The sequence below is a fragment of the Vanellus vanellus genome, assembly GCF_965231255.1.
Source record: "Vanellus vanellus genome assembly, chromosome: 25".
Taxonomy (NCBI): Eukaryota; Metazoa; Chordata; class Aves; order Charadriiformes; family Charadriidae; genus Vanellus; species Vanellus vanellus.
In genome coordinates, this window is record NC_138930.1 from 587,951 (window position 1) to 605,866 (window position 17,916).

The following is a 17,916-nucleotide window of genomic DNA, read 5'->3' on the forward strand; positions in this document are numbered from 1 at the left end:
TTGCTAGTAGCTTTACTTTGTTCCTCATTTGCCTTTTTTTGGTGTAGGAAGAGGAAGAGATCCATTTCTTGCAGATCTTAATTTCTCCAAGTTGCATCTTCTGCTTGTAACTGGCAAATACACATCTTCGGTTCATAATTGCCAAGTCATACACTAACAGTTTTGGCCAGTTTCTGATAACTTGTCTTTTGCTTAAGACTTCCTCACTCCTGATAACCCACAGTAAAATAATCTGTGTCCTCTTGAATGCCAGGAGGCCTGTCTGTTCTGCTGTTCGTGATCAACTACAGTATTGTTCTAGTTTAACATAAAAGAATGAAAATCTTGTCCCCATACAAGTAGTCTGAAATCTGTTTTGCTAGATACAATATGAAAATGTTAATATCGGTGCACAACACTGCCTTTAGTGGCTTCAGACAACTCAGCAATGCTTCATCTCCTAAGATTCCTAATGCTTAGCTGAAAAGAGATATTGGATAGTGCTACTCAATTACTAAATTGGATCTTACTTATATTTAATTTATGGTGGAGGTGAGGTTCACTGCCCACTGTCAGTATGTTTTCACTTATACTTCTGTTCAGCTTCTCTACACCTTAATCTCAATTGTTCTGCTTTAGGAGTACCTGAATAGAATTTAGTAAAAATGCTGTCAGTTTACCTTTCATCTTTTCTTTTCCAGCGGGGATCTGACGAGCTTTTCTCTACTTGTGTTACTAACGGACCCTTTATCATGAGCAGCAACTCTTCTTCTGCAGGTAATAATTGCCTATAAAAAATAATAGCAATTGATATGTATTGCAATACTGTGAGTGGATCTGTTTTTTCCCCACTTAGTCTTAATTTTAAAATCTGGTTTTAGTACTTATTAGGCCTTTTCAGACAGTGCTGAATAATAATAGACTTCTGCCCTATACCCATACAAGGTCAGTGGACTGAATAAAATTTTTGCAGAACAGTTGCTAAAATTATTTTACATAATTAGAACATGCAGGTTTTGCTGTAAACTGTTATACTTAAAGCACAATTGAACTTCATGTAGGATTATTTTGGCTGTGTGTAGTAGTTTGCTGCTGTTTGGGAGTCTTACACCATCTAGAGGTTAGTAATCCCTCCCAAGACAGTATCCTTGGGCGCACAGTTCAGAACTTTGTCCTCTCTGCTTGTCAGGGCCTTGAATTGTCTTACTTTGAGCTAGCTACCATTGTCTTTTGAGTCTGCCTGTGGCCTCCCTGCCAGACTGTATTGGCTCGTGTCTTTGGTGTTGTGCTGATGACAGTCTTTGCCATATGTACAATCCATCTGATCTAAAATTACATTTTGGTTCATAGTTGTTTTAATATTGCTTGCTTTAAGATGTCCCCTTCAAACTACTTCATTGCCAAGAATGCCGATCAGAGCGAAAAGGCATAAAGCAGCAATCTAGAACTGGTGGCTCAGATCCACACAAAGTAGAAATGTGGGTGGGTGTGTACTGTAAACAAGCTGTAAAGTGGTCACTGGAGAGTTGATTCCATTGCAGTGGCATTCAGCTATGTCACTTGCATCATGTAATTTGGAAAAAAAAAAAAGAGTAAAACGATGTGTCTTCAGACTCTAGTTAAATTAGACTATTGAATTTCTCTGTAATAGAGAGTAATAACTGGATGGGGAGCACAAATTGTATGTCAGAAGTAAGTGTGTGCCTATTCTTTCAAACCCACTCTAATAAGCAGTAACTCTTGCTTTTTACAGCTAATGGAAACGACAGCAAAAAATTTAAAGGTGATAGTAGAAGTGCTGGGGTCCCATCCCGAGTAATCCACGTCCGGAAACTCCCCAGTGACGTAACGGAGGCAGAGGTCATTTCTTTGGGCTTACCTTTTGGCAAGGTCACCAATCTTCTAATGTTGAAAGGAAAAAATCAGGTATTGTCTCCGTAATTGAAAGCAGGGATTATGTCAAAGGCTTGATGAGTTTGTCATCAGTAAACCGGATCCAAGTTGTTTAAACAACTGTCATGCATTAGGAGTCAATAACTTCTGCATGCTATTATTTTACTTTTCCATGATTATCCCATGAGCTGTAGAAAATACTATTTTTCCGACTGTACAAGGAGCAAAGTCATAATTATAGGTTGTCACTTATAGTTAGCATTATGCCTGGTTTTTAAATTACAGACCAGGTAAACTATTTGGACAGCAGTGACATGAGTTGGCCTTTTTCACTCAAGATGACTTGACAGTTGAATAACCACCAGTGTAACTTTGCATATTAAGGACACCTTTACCGATACAATAAATTAGCTGGGTAAAGCTGAAACACTCTTGGGTAATGCAGGAGGTGTGCACTAATTTGGTAACTAAAATTGTCTTACAAATTAAGGAGTAAAAAAACAAGCCAACTTTAATCATCGCTTAAAATACTGTGTCTTTAATCTTAATTATGAAAATGTGCCTCTGATATATTGCATGGTGTCATTATATGTAAGTACTTAATGTAGTGACTTGCTACAATCCCTTACATTTTTGTTTTGAAGTAGAGAAGACCGTAAAGATATGGAACAGTGAGTGGGCTTACTGCCCTGTAGAGAAGTATGGAAAGTCGCTTAATGTGATAAGTGTTAAAGAGTCTGGATTATTGCTGTATTCTTGTGTTCTTGCAGATGCTTCTGTCACTGTCAGTTTAATATATGTAGCATGGAGATCTTAGGATGAGAATGAAACATGTGTTTTAAGTAAGCCTGGACAATGAAGATCCTAATTTGTTGTACAGACAGTTGGTTCTTAAATGATTCTGTGTACAAAAACTTGCATGTAAATGCAGTTGTGAAAATCACACACAGGAGGAGCTTCCAGCTGAATTGTAACTAAGGTTATCAATCGCATAATGCTGTTGTCAAATGTTAATGCTGTCTCCCAGTGTGAGCCGCTTTGATAATGTGTCAATGTTGGGTTTAACTTCTGTGCAGGCTTTCATAGAAATGAATACGGAGGAGGCAGCCAACACCATGGTAAACTACTACACCACAGTCACTCCAGTCCTTCGAAGCCAGCCCATCTATATTCAGTTCTCCAACCACAAGGAGCTTAAGACAGACAACTCTCCAAACCAAGCAGTTAGTTTTTGTTCTTTACACTGTCATGCTGGTGGGAGGGACAGACAGTTCTCAGCTACTGTTTTGATTTGTGCTGCTGGTGTAGGCCTGGGAGGGTTTTGAGATTTGGTTTAACTATCAAAGTGCTAAACAGAGCCTACTAGCTTCTAGCTGATGGGATAAGAACTCCTGTATAGCTTTTATCCAAAGCTTCAGCAGACTGTTAAATGAGCTGCTAAAACTGCCTTAATGTCAGGAGAAGAAAATGCATAGTGAATATGAGATCATGAGAAGTGGTGTTTTAGCATTCTTCAGTTAGAAACAGTAACTGAATACCCATCTAAATGCTTGATTAACATCTAGTGCTTTAGGATATTTGTTTCTAATATTTGAAAGATTTATATAAAATGAAGTTCTGATGAGGTGAAACTTGTGTCTGCAGTACAGTCTATGGCTGGTGAGTGCTTGCTCTGAGGCAGGCAGCGCTTGAACACAGCAGTTCCTAAGGCTTTGTCTGGGCTGTCTGGAGTTTCTGTGCAAGATTGCTCTGCACAGGGTAAAAAGTTCCCTTTTTTGGCTCAGCTGCTCTTGGCAGTCTTTCAGGGCAGGAACGCTGGAAAGAAGTTCAAGTTACTTGTGCTTCCTTATCAGGGTGGCTGCCGAGTGCATCCAGTTTGCCTCCTCTCACCTTTCAGGCTGACTTTCTTCAGGATCAGAGCATCTAATGCTGTGCAGATGAAACACTGCTATTGGGTGCATCTAATAAAGCCAGAATCTGATGCACAACAGTGAGCACATCATAGTGCTATATGCGAGGGGGACTCCACAAGAAAACTCCAAGTCAGTTTTCACTCCTGGATCCCTATAGCAGATGTGCATTCATCTTTCAGTCTTGTCAGCTTCTGTAGTATTCTGGAGGTGGTGTTCCACCCCAGCAGAGCCTAGCTTTTCTTTTTTTTTCTAAACAATGGAGTAATTTTGCTGCATCAGTAGATGCTGAGCAAGGTTCTGGCAGTAGCATAAGTACTTCATGTTTTATTTAGTTTGTATTTTTGTGTTGCTCCTACCGATTGGGGTGGTCTGTATAGGCAGTCCATGTTTCACATGTGTTAAAGTCATTGCATCCCCAGCCTTAGGAGCAGTAAATTGCTTTCTGTTCTGCTATCTGATGAGTTCTGCTAGTAGTTTGCAGATAGGAAGCTCAAGAAAAGCTGAATGTGTATTTTTGCAAGCAGGAGTGTCAGTCTAACATAATGTTTGGTTCTGCAGCGTGCCCAAGCAGCTCTGCAAGCAGTGAATTCTGTTCAGTCCGGAAACCTAGCGCTGTCAGCCTCTGCTGCAGCAGTAGATGCAGGAATGGCGATGGCTGGCCAGAGCCCTGTCCTGAGGATCATTGTTGAGAATCTCTTCTATCCTGTCACTCTAGATGTTCTGCATCAGGTAAAACATGCTGCCACAACTTCTTGAAGACATTCCTGGAGGAAGGGGCAGCAACAAATAGTGAATTGTTGTGTTTGCAATGTCTGTTTTCTAACAGCATGTGTTTTTATCTGTATAACTCAAGTCCTGAACATAGCAGTCAAACTCCTGCTTTCTGGAGACCCTGACACCTACTCAAGATTCTTTTATTTTTGTTCCAAATCTGGCCAGGCTTAAATTTCAGAGATTTGATTCCTGGTCCATTTTAGTCAGATTACAGTATGGTACAGTGCAAGGGACAAACATTTATGTTTTGAAGATGGTTCTTCAAGTTCTGTTTAGGGTTCATCAGAGTTAGCTGCTACATGTCCCTGTGTGAGGGTAGGGGGCAGCAGATACGGTGTCCATGAGTCATTTAGGCAGTAGTCTACTTGGAAAGTTCCTGCTGTCATCTGTGGCTGCTTAAGTTAATCCTCATGCTTAAAATGCAAGCTTGACTGCATTTAAGAATCCCTGAAATTCTTGAAAGGTTCTGCTTTGTGAAGATGTATGTGAACCTTCCTGTGTAAGAACTCATAACAAACAAAAACTTCATTAAGAGGTCAGTTCAGTCACCATGATGTTTTTCTAGTCTGATGCCATGATGCAAGTTGAGCAACGCCCATGGTGTAGTGTAAAACCAGAAGTTTCTAAGTTGAAAAGCTAAGAACGTGAAGGCATAACTTGTCTTGTTTCTTATAATGCTAAATATGAAATTAACTTACTGGAAAGGAGATAACAATATATGCAAACATTATCTTGCAGATTTTTTCCAAATTTGGTACAGTCTTGAAAATAATTACATTCACGAAGAACAACCAATTTCAGGCCCTGTTACAATATGCTGACCCAGTGAGTGCTCAGCATGCCAAACTGGTGAGTAGTATGCTTGTGGTGCTAAACACCTGAATTATTTTAACTTTTAGGCTTGCTTTTATTCATCTAGGTTTGATGTTAGAAACGAGCACTTTAAAGCATTCGGTTGGTCGTAGTAGGTTTATGTGTGTGTTGCCCCCATGGCAGATGGCACATGCGAGCAGGAGGGAATTTCCCCACCAAGAGCAGTGTGACTAACTTGGGAGAATACTGACGGGGGTCAAATGGAGCGGTGCTTTCTCCACACAAAGCAAGATACCTGCTCCATCTGAAGATCCACACTGGTACCTGGGATGATGTAACACCTCTCTCCAGAGATTTGTTGCTGTGATCTTGGTATAAATGCATCTTGGATGAGAATGGTTTGTTTCCTTGCAGTCTCTAGATGGACAGAATATCTACAATGCCTGTTGTACGCTGCGCATAGATTTCTCAAAGCTCACGAGTCTCAATGTAAAGTACAATAATGATAAGAGCAGAGATTACACACGACCAGACCTACCTTCTGGGGATAACCAGCCCTCTCTTGATCAGACAATGGCAGCTGCTTTTGGTGAGAATTCTTGAAGTGGGAGCAGGACAAAAGTAACCGTATGTGTGTCAGCTGGGGGAAGGGGGGGAGGGGATGTAATTCTAGTGTATTTGGGCATACAAAATTTTGGAATACAGTGTGACTAAAGAGGAAAATTTGAGAACCACTGAATCAGACTAGTGCAAAATACTAGTAGGAACATATGGATGTGGGTGCATGCTGCTGCTTTGGCAGCTCTTCTCTCCATTTGGGTGAGGAATGTTCAAGGTTCTCCAGCTGTCTGTGCTTGTAGTGCCATCTGCTGTTTTGCCTACAGTATGGACTCAGGGATAGTTTGGGGTGTTGTAACCTATACTTTGAAAATATGGTGTGGTTAAACAGTTACTGGAGGTATTGTCTTGTGTTCTGGTCAACAGCTGTTCTCTAATAGCTGTTTCAGAACAGCGGAGTTAGAGGAGGAATAGTTCTTGTGAATTCTTGAAGTTCAGTGTTACAGGCATTTTTTAATTACTCTTTATGTCTTAGGGTTTAGCTTTCAACTAAACATTTACGTTGAAGGACAGATCAAGACATTCCAGCTAAGTCTAGAGTTGTCTTGCTGTTCAGTGTCTCTGTATAATGTGTATGTCTTTTCCCAGGTGCCCCAGGAATAATCTCCGCTTCTCCGTATGCGGGAGCTGGCTTTCCTCCTACCTTTGCAATTCCTCAGGCTGCAGGTACTGTATTTCGTAAGTTGAAATTTTATATAGGTTTCCTGTTGCTGAAGCATCTTGGTGTTTTAAAGCTAAGTAGTGATATCTTTTGGGGGGTTGGAATGATGTTTCAGTACGTAATCTCAACTAGGAATGCAAGTGTGCAGCTGTAGCACCTCTGGCTAGGCAGTGTCCCAGTGGCAAGGGGAAAATAGGAGTATCAGGATGGGAGATAGTAAAGGCAACATTTAAAATAATGGGGGGGAGATAGGGGAGGAGGTCACTTTTCTTTCTATTGTGAATTTCCTGATGTGGTTGCACGGGTTGGGAACTCGGTTTGACTGCTGTAAACGTAGTCAAAAGCAAGGAATCTTTGTCCATCTTTTGCCTAAATATTTTGAGTAAAGCTAGTATTTCAACATGAATGTAATTACACACAGTGTTACAGTTGCACTGTGAAGCTCATATTGCAGTTAACAAATTATTGCTACTTGCAGAAGTAGCCAAGTGTCTGAAATGAAAGACTTAAGTTTTAGGTGCTAAATACACTCATTGGAGTGCTAGACTAAACAATTTTTGCTTTGTTTTTCCTAGCATACCAAGCTATGTTGACTTTCTTGTAACTGGATAGAATTTCCTTGCTTATGACAAACAAGCACGGATCAAACTGTTGAACCATTAATGTTTTGTTAATATCCTGTCCTGTTGGGAAAATAGACAATGCCACTGGGAGAAGTAAGCTAATTGATCACTAGCAATTGTATCTTAAACTCTAAAGCTCTTCCCTTCGGAGGGCTAATACAGCGAGGTGACAGCTGTTCCTGTGAGCAACCTAGAAATGCCTATAAATAAAACTTTGGTGTGTCTCCATTTGAGAAGAGGTTAGCTGATGGTAGCATACTGTGTCTGATTGTTACATGCATGGTTAAAGAACAAAGCATTTTTGGCATGCACTGGTTGGAAAGACCCTTACAAATGCACTGTTTGTGATACCTTTCCTGCACCAGCAGAGCTGAGGCTTTGTGCTGATTCTGCTTCTTGTGAAACGTGCAAAATATTGTAGTCAACAAGGCAGTGCTGAGAGGCACCTGTTAAGCACCAGGCACTGCAAGAGCAAATACTGTGAGGAATTACATTTCCTGCAGCACCAGAATTGGAGGCTCCTGTTGCTCTTAAAATATAGGTCACTGTGTTTTGAATGTCCTTGCATGTTACAGAGGGTGTGCTGTTCTCCCTTCTGGTGCAGCAAATACACTAGAGTACATGCTGTTAATTTCTTTACTGGTTAATATTCTTTAATTTCCAGGCCTGTCAGTTCCAAATGTTCATGGAGCACTAGCTCCTTTGGCTATCCCATCAGCAGCAGCTGCAGCGGCTGCAGCAGGACGGATTGCCATTCCCGGCCTCGCTGGGGCAGGGAACTCTGTTCTGCTGGTTAGCAATCTGAATCCTGAGGTTAGTGGAGTCCTAACTTTACTTTTTTCTCCTTCCTGTTACCTCTGCTTTCACTTTCTGAACACGGATTGTGCTGAAACTCATTGAAAGTGAAATCCCACTGTATCCTAAAGGAAACGACAAAACTAGAAAAGCAGATGACGTGCTCTGCCAGCTCTAAAACTCAAAGCAGATCAGTACTCTAGTTGCTGAAGGGAAATGAGAAAGTCCACTTCAGTTTAAAGTCTTGCTCTTCTTTGGTTCAAAGCCAAGGATGCTGCCTGCCTGCTTTTGTCCCATAAAGACTACAATGCCTGTCCTTGCTCCCTCTTTTATTTGGAGTCTCCCTGCCATTCCACGGAATAGTGTCATTTGGGTCACAGAATAGTCATGTCCATTCTTTCTTTTCCGTAGCATGTTCTAGTTTTTAATGCATTAATTCAGAACTACAGAGAGAGTTTGTTCTGACCTTTGCTCTTTCTGTGTAGTGTCTGGACCCCTGCCAGCTTGACTTGTACCTGTGCAGTGTTTCCTCTGCCATGTGCTTGCACATTTTCCCTTTCCAAGATTCCTGGAAGTTTTTTCTTAGCTAAACCCCTTAACAGCTCACAGTTTACATTTTCAATTCTACTTAACTTAGTGAGTTGAAATATTTGGGTTTCTATAAAAATAAAGCAAGTAATATTTGAACAAAAATCTTCTTTCATTAAAGACAGCATTGTAAGAGAATTTGATGTGGGTATCTTGGATTTTTTTTCAACCAGCTTTTGGCTCTTTGTTGGACCGAAAGTGTAGAATCTTCCAGTGTGTGCAGTAGAGTATGATGAGTCTCTGCTGAAAAACACTTGAACTGGTGGGACTGTGCACACGAGTTAATACTACTTTGCAAAGCTATAAAACTTACCAATGATGTCAGAGTAACCACAAAACCTCTTTTGCATCAAAGGGGAAGCCTGGATGTGATGAATGATCAAAATATTTAACTCATCACGAGATGAACCAATTGAATCAGTATTTCAGACTACTCTTTTTATCTGTCATTACTGTTTTCTCCAGGGCATGAAATAATGGCAGGGACTGTGATACAGCTTTGGTTTGGATGAGTTGCTCTTTCTACCTAGGAACTCCTCTGCCACTCCACGAACTGTCATCTCTGGCTGGGTCCCATGACTTGCTGTTCAAATAAGTCTTAAGCCTTAAGAGCTGGCATTGTAACTCTTGACCAGCGTAATATTGTCAAGTGCGTGTTTCTTGGGATGACTTCGCATTGTCTGGGTGGCAGTGACAGGACAAAGGACTGTGCTGTACCTCTGTTTCATTTGCATGTGTTCACAGCTCTCTGAGCAGTGTCGGGACGGTGTGCACAGTTCTTGCTTACGTAGGAGCAAGCAGTTATTTCATGCCTTGTATTTTTTGATGAGCTCTTCACTATCCATCCAGCTTGTCTTTGGGCTAGAGAGACTTTGATACTTGTACTGAAGCTGTGAACTAACAGACCTGAAACTTTTTCCATTGCCTGTATAATCAGTGTTGTAGAAACTTACCTGTGCCACGACCAGTTAGTTAAGAGACAGTATTTCTCTGGAGTGACTACTCTGCAATAACATAGAAGGCTTTTTTCCGAATTGGAAACGTGGAAACTGAAATTACTCCGTTTTTCCTTTCCATGATGAGTGGAAGAAGTCTGCATGTCTCAGCTTGCATTGACTTTTGCTTTGAATGCAGACTCTCGTCTGTGTCCAAAGTTAGTGTTGCCACTGGGAGCAGCGATGCTTTTCCTGCCTTTCTGGCTTAGTCACGGCAGTTTTGGGGCTCCATGTGGTGAGGTCAGGCCACGGAGGTGGAAGGGAATAGACCTCTGTTGCAAACGAAGTACCAAATTCCTTTATACCAAGCACTTCTAGCAGACCTTTGAGGTTTTTGTAGCAGTACAGCTGCTCATCCAGATAATCTTGTGCTTTAAAGGCAGTGATTGGTATCTAAATTGGACTTTTCTTGTTTTGTTACAGCTAAGTAAGCAATATGGATTGCTTCCAGTAGTCACTGGTCCTAAAGTAGCAAATACAGCTGTGTTTGACTTGATCCATGAAGTCATGTCTTCTTAGAAGTACTTGTAATCAGAGACAATAGTTTTAGTCAAATTTTAGGGAATACCATTGCAATTTAATTCAATATTAAAGCCTGTAGAAGTCGCTTTGTTGGGATACTGTCTCTTACTTCTTTGTATATCTTAAGTAAAAATGCCTTTTCTTTATCATTGTGTTCCACTAGGTAAAACCTATTAACTGTTTCTGTAAACAAGTTATTGTATGTAGAATTCTATAAATCTGACTGATGGAACACTACATATTTCCTTATGTATTTACTGACCTGTGTTTTTTGCTACTTTTTTCTTTTCTCCCCATCCCTGAATTTTTTTTCTTCCCCTGATCCGGAATTTCTTTGCCAACTGACTGCACGGTACTTCTGCTTCCTGTTGTTGCTTGAAACAAAAAAAATAAAAACATTCCCCTTCCAAAAAAAAAAAAAAACCCTGCTCTTCGGAAACCAACCTGCCCTTCAATATTAACCATCTTGAAAACTTCATCATCCATCAACCAATTTCGCCATTTCCTGCGGGGACTCTGCCCTTCCTCGTTGTGGACGATTTGTGCAACCTCGCTCTCCCCTTCGATTCCTTACCTCTTCCCTGTCCCTCCGCTGCCTTGCTCTGCTGTTCTCTAAAGAGAGTTACACCCCAATGCCTCTTTATTCTTTTCGGTATGTTATTATTCACACTTTTTATTACCTTGTTTTTCATTTATTTGAGATTACTTTTTTGATACTTCAAAAATGTACAGTTTGCAGTTTGCCATTTTTTGAATGCGTAATTTCATTTTTACATTGTTTACTTAGTTTGCTATTTAATTTAGTTTGCCTTTATTTTATGTTCAGTTATGCATGGTTTATTGCTTTGCATGTCTTTTATATGAGTTTTAAATTGTGGTAGCATGCTAAATTGTCCAGTCTTCTGGCAGTAAGATTTTTGCTTTTTGCTGAAACCCAGTATCTTTTCTTTAATGTATTGTTCCATTATTATTCTGCTATATAAGGATTTTCCTTAATTAGAGCAGAATAAGTAACCATGGTTGGAATGAGATCAGTTCTGGTTGTGAATGAATGTTTTTGCTGTTGGATTGATTAGCTAATGTTAAGTTGAATAAGGCTTCATTTTTCCCCTACCTAAGACTGTTCTTGTTTCCTCACTTTTTGAAGGAGTCTATGGTGATGTGCAGAGGGTGAAGATTTTATTTAATAAGAAAGAGAATGCCCTAGTTCAGATGGCTGATGGGAACCAGGCCCAGCTTGGTAAGCAAGCTTAAAAGTATGGGACACTTAGCATTAAGAGACCTAATGGGTAATTAAAGCTTTAATATCAGTACTTCTCTTCCAAAAAAAAAGACCCAAAACCTGAATGCCTCCATGCACTTAATTACTTTCCTGCATATGTAGTGTGGATTTGGGGCAGCTCTGGAGAAGGTATGGTTCATTTGCGCAAGATAATCTAGAGGGAAAATAGACTAAGCGGTACAATGAGGCGGAGTGACAATGCCTGTCACACCGTTCCTGGAGGATGTGGCATCTGCATAGGGAAGAACTTGAATGAAATTCTATCTTTGATGTACGTGTCTGAACAAAACTGTGAAATGCCATAGTCGTCAGTGCTGTCTTTAACTGTTGCAGCCATGAGCCACTTAAATGGTCAGAAGCTTCATGGGAAGGCGATCCGTATAACACTGTCCAAGCATCAGACTGTGCAGCTTCCCCGTGAGGGACAGGAGGACAAAGGTCTGACCAAGGACTATGGAAATTCTCCTCTACATCGTTTCAAGAAACCAGGCTCCAAAAATTTCCAAAACATCTTTCCCCCTTCTGCTACTCTTCATCTGTCCAATATTCCGTAAGTGTCTGCATGGAGGGATCCTATATGGCTGAGTGTAAAATGGTTTGCAAATTTAGTGTGAGAGTAAATCCGGTCAGCTCTCGGCTGCTAGCGGGAGGAGAGCCTGCCCACCTTCCTGTTGTTCCTCATTGCCTTTCCAGTCCAAGAAGCTACTGGTAGAGAATTAGAAAAGGCTCAGATGAGAATTGTCTTTTAGAGATTAATTTAGTCTGTCAATGTACATTTGACTGCAAAAACTATTTGTTTCAGACCTTCAATAACTGAAGATGACCTTAAGATGTTATTTTCAAGCAATGGTGGGATGGTCAAAGGATTCAAATTCTTCCAGTAAGTGTTTCCTCTTGCGTCCTGTCCTTACACTGGGGATTTTTGGTATGAGAAGGGTAGAAGTATATTGCGGTTACCCGGGCAGGTAATTTTCTGCTGGCATTGTTGAGTGCTAGGTAAGAAAACTTGCACTGAGTTAGGGAAACTCTGCATCTGGTGGTACTGAATGTGACTACAACTTGTGTCTTGTCAGGAAGGACCGTAAAATGGCTCTGATCCAGATGGGCTCTGTCGAAGAAGCCATTCAATCACTCATTGACCTCCATAATCATGACCTGGGTGAGAATCATCACCTGCGTGTGTCCTTCTCGAAGTCCACCATTTAAAGCTTTGGAAGGCGTGAGACAAAATGGACTTGACTTAACCTCTTGGGTTCAGCCTTGACCTTAAAAGGCTGAACGCTAGGGTTTCAACTTCCATCATTCCAGAAAAAAAAGCCACTTTAAAAATGCAGCTGAAGTGACCTTAAAAGACCAGAGATTTTATTTTTTTAAAGAGAAATCAGTTTACCGGTTTTTAAAAAAAAAAATTAAATCTAATTCATATTGCTAACCTTGCGGTGATGGGTAACAATCTTGACTGTTCAAATAAAAATCACAAGTTGAAGTTTACACTTTGGAACCTGCTCTGGGAAATTCCCCTCCCCTCCTGCTCCTTCTCCCCCAAAAAGCAGATCCTAACAAGTTTATCAGGTTTCACATTGATGCCTTTTTTATTTTCTTTACCCATCCATGCCTTGAAAGACCTAAAACCACTGTGTAAATTCACTTTAGCGCCTTTGAGTCAGGATTTTGCAAAATGCATGGTGTATAGGAGCTCCCAACTCACCCAGCACAAAAAATTAAGTTGCATTGATCCTACCTTAACTGTGCATCTGCTATCCTGTGCCTTAAACCTTTTACTTCTTTGGGGAAAACATCTGAACTGCAGGGAGTGAATGGGAGAGGTGAGGGGAGTGAGCGAGCTCCGGCTCACTGATCAGCGTGTTGTAGAGAAGGACAAGTGAAGCTGGCAAAGTGGATAAAGAAAATATTGGGCTTTGACTCTTCAGGCAGTTGTATCCCACTGTCCGTGAAATGTCTCAATCTGCATAGTATCATGTGTCTTCATGCCACTTCCCAATCTGCTTGTGGTTTATCGCCATCTGCAAACCGTCAAGTGGGAGTTACTTAAGATCGTTTGTCCGTAGCATTCAGGCCAAGCAGAACGGTCTGGGTGGGGAAGCGTTCCCGAGACCAAACGACATTCCATTGTCAATAGCAAGTCAACAGGCTCTGCCCTGGGCGGGAGCAGTGATCAGGATACGAGATTAACCACTGTTGGACACTTGTGAAGACGAATCATTAAGAGTTTGTCGAAATTGTGTGTGTGTATATATATATATCTAAATACTTGGCTAGGATTTGAAGAATTATCGGATATCCCACATTTAGAAAGGTGTTCATGCGAGTCACCTTCGTGCCCCTAATTTGAGATTAACAAGACCAATGTAGCTCTGCCATCATTCTTATAGCATGTCTTCAGCATTTGAGCTTTTTGTTTTAATTCTTGTATTATACTTTTTGATGCCGTTGCTGTCATCTGTGCCTAGCAATATTTCCAGTTGACCAAATATTCTAATCTCTTTATATGCAAAAGAAATAGTTTAAGTACCTTTTTATAGAATGATAAGATGATATAAACATAATCTAAATTTACTCCTTTGTGGTATTACCCTTGTATACTGTACTTTCTTTTTTTTTTTTTTTTGTAATTGAAACTGTAGGGCAGGAATTTAGTTATCAGGCTGAGGTCATGACTGAGGGTGAGTAATGTAATGAAATCGATAAAACATGTTAAGCAAAGCAGATTTTTAAAGCGAAGTGTTTGAGATAACAAGCACAAATAGCTTGTAAATTTAAGTAAAAGGACCCAGGCTAAAGTTTTTACCTTTTTAACCTATAAGCCCAGATCTTTTTAAGTTATAGGAAGGGAATTTATTAAAAGTAGAATGCAGCAGATCGTTTTTTCCCAATGATACAACCATTTTTATTTTTTTTTCCTCTGGCTTACAACTCTTTCCCAGGCCATTCTGCCTTCTATTTTGTGTAATCCGATGTTGCCTTACATTTCCCTCTAACCTGCAACCTGTTCGGATGCAAAATAACAAGAATCTTGTACTTTTTTTCAGGGTTTTTCTGCAAATTGTGGACCAAAGTTTGTTTTTTAATTGTCTTAGTGTTGCAAGTTACGATTTCCTTGCTTAGTGTGGGAGCTCTTGACTTGCCTAGCACTGAGTGTTTGGAAAAGTCTTAACTTTTCTTAGTTCCTCCCTGAACTCTTGAGGACGTGAATTATGCTGGAGAAGTGTGTGAAGTCTGAGTGAGGGTTCAGCTTGGGTTGCTGGCATGCGATCGGTAACCTCGTCTGCCTTGGTCTTCGGTTTGCGGCTCAGGAGTGTGAAACCATCTTCACTGGCAGCGTTGCCCCAGTTGAGCTGCGCCGGTTCAGCTGACGGGGAGCCGCTGGTTTCAGTTACCTCTAAACCCGAGCAAGCCTGTGCAGGGAGCCTTGCGCTCTGCCTCTCCGGAGAGCTCCGGGTTGCCTTGCCAATGTCTGATGTTCAGGAGGGCAAACCCAGGTGTCCTGGTGGTCCCTGTCAGAGCTAATTTGCTCACGTCCCCTCCTCCTGCAGTGACAGATCGGTTCCTCCTGCAGCCGGGGGCACCGGTAGGGGCCGGCACTGCCCAGCGTGCCACAGGCAGCGCTGCCGAGAGGATCCGTGCGCAAACCAAGCGGAACAGCTGTGGTTTGCTTAACCTTTTAAATTCATTCAATCAACCTCACCCAAGACGCTGGGAAGAGGCTTATTGGAATGAAACCTGTCTGGTGGCCTTTAATGCTGATTTGGCCAACCCACAGGCTATATGTATTTTGCAAAGCGCGAGCAGCTGAGTTGAGGTAGCCCCGGAACCCAGGTGATGGTGGGTTTTTCCTTTGGATCCCTGTGTTTGCATGTAAAGAATGTGAGTAACAAAAGGGTGTACATATTTATAATTTTTTTATACCTGTTGTAAGACATGAGGGGGCAGCAAAACCCAGTTTTTTATGGTGAACAGATGTATTGTATATTTTGATAACAGCTATTACAGGTTCAGTATTGTGGAAGGTGGGGTGGGGAGGGTAAGCATACACAACATCAGAATTCCATTGCCTCTTTCAAAGAATGTTTGTAATGCAAAAAGAAATGAAATTAAAACTATTTTATAACAACCTTTGTACCTTTCTGTAGCTCCATTATTTACTGTTCAGATTGTAGAAAGCAGTTATTGGCCAGTCTGTACTTGTGCTTTCAATAAATTTCTTCTGTATTCTTTGCTTCTGATTTTCCTAACTTTTTATTGTGCCTGTTTTGCTTCTGATTTTTCCTTCTAATGTAATTCCAGCTGCCTCGTTTTATGTAACTGTGACTCCTCACACTCCTCTGGGCTGGCAGGGGTGTTGTCCCCGCTGTGTGGTGGGGGGTGAGCCGAGGCTGCTCCTGGAGCGGGGCCGGGACGGGGATCCACGCTGCCTCCAGCCCTTCCCAGTGTGGGTGAATTCAGAGGTGTGAGGTTGTAGGGCCTTAACTGATGCTCTGCCTTTGTCACACTCCAACACTTTTTCACTTCGTGTTCCTAAACTTTCCATATATTCCAGCTAATATCCATGAAATAACCCACTTTCAAGTCAGATATGTAATACTCTCTCTAGTTTTGTGCTTTAGATGTGTCAAAGCTTTCTGGCTAGCGGGGCGGGGGTGCAGTTCCGCACCCAGGGTGAGCAGTGAGGTTCCCGTTTGTACAAGTGCTACAAAGGACTATTTTGGTTCTTGTGGGTCCCTGCAACGTGCTGGGTGCACCCGGGTGTCCGGCAGCTCCCCGAGGAGCAGGGCTGTTCCTTACAGAGCTTCGGTTTCTTACCTGGTTCTTCAACTCGCTCCAAACCCCAAAAGCCTGTGTTCCTCATGTGGACCCAGCCACCCCGGAGGTGGACCTGTGCTGTGTCTGGGGGGGAGCAGGGGCTGTAGGGGCACAACTCCCTGAAGAGCGGGAGAGGTGGTGGGATGGCTCCCTGGGCAGCGATCTGCTGTGGCCTGTAGCCAGTCCCTGGGGGCTGGTAGCCACGCGCTGTGCTGGGGAGCTGCTGCCCTCACTGCAGAAAGGAGGGTGCGGTGCCACCCTCATGCCAGCACTGGGGCGCAGGGCGGGCACCCCATCTTTTCAGGGACAGAATAAATGTTCCGAGCTGTTCTCTTTGCGGAGCACATGAGGGTTAGGTGGGAGCCCTGTGCGGACTTCAGCCTCTGTGGTTCCGGCACAGGGTCCTGCAGGAGCCTCGGGCTGCGGAGAGGGATCACTGTTGTTCCTTGAAAGCATAATAGGATTTGTGACCGCTGCCTCGTCCCGCGCCTGTCGCCCTGCCCGGGTGAAAGCGGAACCGAACTGTGTGCATCACCCCCCCTCCGGGAACCAGCGCTCGGTCCAGTGCGTTCTCTGGTTCCGAGGCACACGGCTGCTCCTCAGTGGATGCAAACCCGCACCCCCGGTGCCACCCTCCTTTCCCTGGCTGCTCGTGCCGGGGACGGTGCTGCAACCTCATCTCCCTGAGAAGGATCCTGAGCAGCACAGCACCACCAACATCCCTCCGCCCTGGCCCATGCCGCAGCCTGTGGCTCCCCGGACCCCGCTCCCGTGGGTTGGGTGGCAAAGGTGGTTCTGCCTCCATTTGTCCTTCCAGCGCACACAGGCACCGAGGCAGCCGCACGATGGTGCCTGCGGAAGGCACGAGGCCCACAGCACTGTCCTCCGCCCAGCGGGACGGCACCCCTGTCCCCGTCCCTCTCCGACATGTAATGAATTGCTGATTAGCCGCCTGGTGCAGTAATTACAGCCTCCCAGCTCTGGCTGTGGGCAAAGCAAATATCGATTGCGTGTGATGGGCTGAGTCGCCATGGAAACGGCGGCAGCTGCCTGGCGGGAGGATGATGCCCATGGCTCTGCTGACGCGCCCCTTCCCAGGGCAGAGACCCCCGCGGGGGCCGGGGTGGCAGTGTGGTGGGACATCCCCGGTACCCCGAGCCGAGGGGAGGGGGCAGGGCTGGGGCAGAGCCCCCCGGTGCTGCCGTGACCGGGACTGCTCATCGCGGCAGAGCTGCCTCCTGCCTGCGCCTGCAGCGGCCATCCTGGGGGTCTTTATCGGGAAAACAGTGACTTGCGGAAGCCTGGGTGGTTTTCAGCAGGAACGTGGGGTCTCACCAGCTATGGATCAGCTCTCCCACGTGAGCTCCTGCCCAGAGTGAGGGGATGACATTTGTGGCAGAATAACCCCCCTCTGAAAGGCCCGTCCCCCCGAGTGGCGCCAGCAGCTCCGGGTACAGCACGGGAATTCTCTGCCAGCCCTGCCGCCGCTGCTGCTCCCAGGGTGCCCCTGCCCGGCCGGGGGGGTGCGGGTGCTGCTGAGCACCCCCCGATAAACTGCAGCTCACCAAAGGCTGCCACGTCCCCCATGCAGTCCCGGTGCGGTGTGGGGAGGGAGGAGGCGACCCTCAGCCCCCGCGCC

General features: G+C 43.6%; 1 protein-coding gene across 1 annotated transcript in view; it reads left to right on the plus strand.

Annotated features, from left to right (window-relative positions):
* Window positions 1-15,680, plus strand: part of PTBP1 (polypyrimidine tract binding protein 1) — a 30,960-nt gene extending 15,280 nt beyond the window's left edge. Inside the window, exons 3-15 of the mRNA XM_082495191.1 lie at window positions 681-756; window positions 1,733-1,905; window positions 2,949-3,095; window positions 4,344-4,514; window positions 5,298-5,408; window positions 5,787-5,961; window positions 6,579-6,656; window positions 7,939-8,087; window positions 10,793-10,826; window positions 11,322-11,414; window positions 11,790-12,006; window positions 12,259-12,336; window positions 12,530-15,680. Coding sequence (XP_082351317.1) covers window positions 681-756; window positions 1,733-1,905; window positions 2,949-3,095; window positions 4,344-4,514; window positions 5,298-5,408; window positions 5,787-5,961; window positions 6,579-6,656; window positions 7,939-8,087; window positions 10,793-10,826; window positions 11,322-11,414; window positions 11,790-12,006; window positions 12,259-12,336; window positions 12,530-12,662 — 1,635 coding nt within the window. The 3' untranslated portion in view covers window positions 12,663-15,680. The remainder of the gene's footprint in view (window positions 1-680; window positions 757-1,732; window positions 1,906-2,948; window positions 3,096-4,343; window positions 4,515-5,297; window positions 5,409-5,786; window positions 5,962-6,578; window positions 6,657-7,938; window positions 8,088-10,792; window positions 10,827-11,321; window positions 11,415-11,789; window positions 12,007-12,258; window positions 12,337-12,529) is intronic.
* The last annotated feature ends 2,236 nt before the right edge of the window (window positions 15,681-17,916 follow it).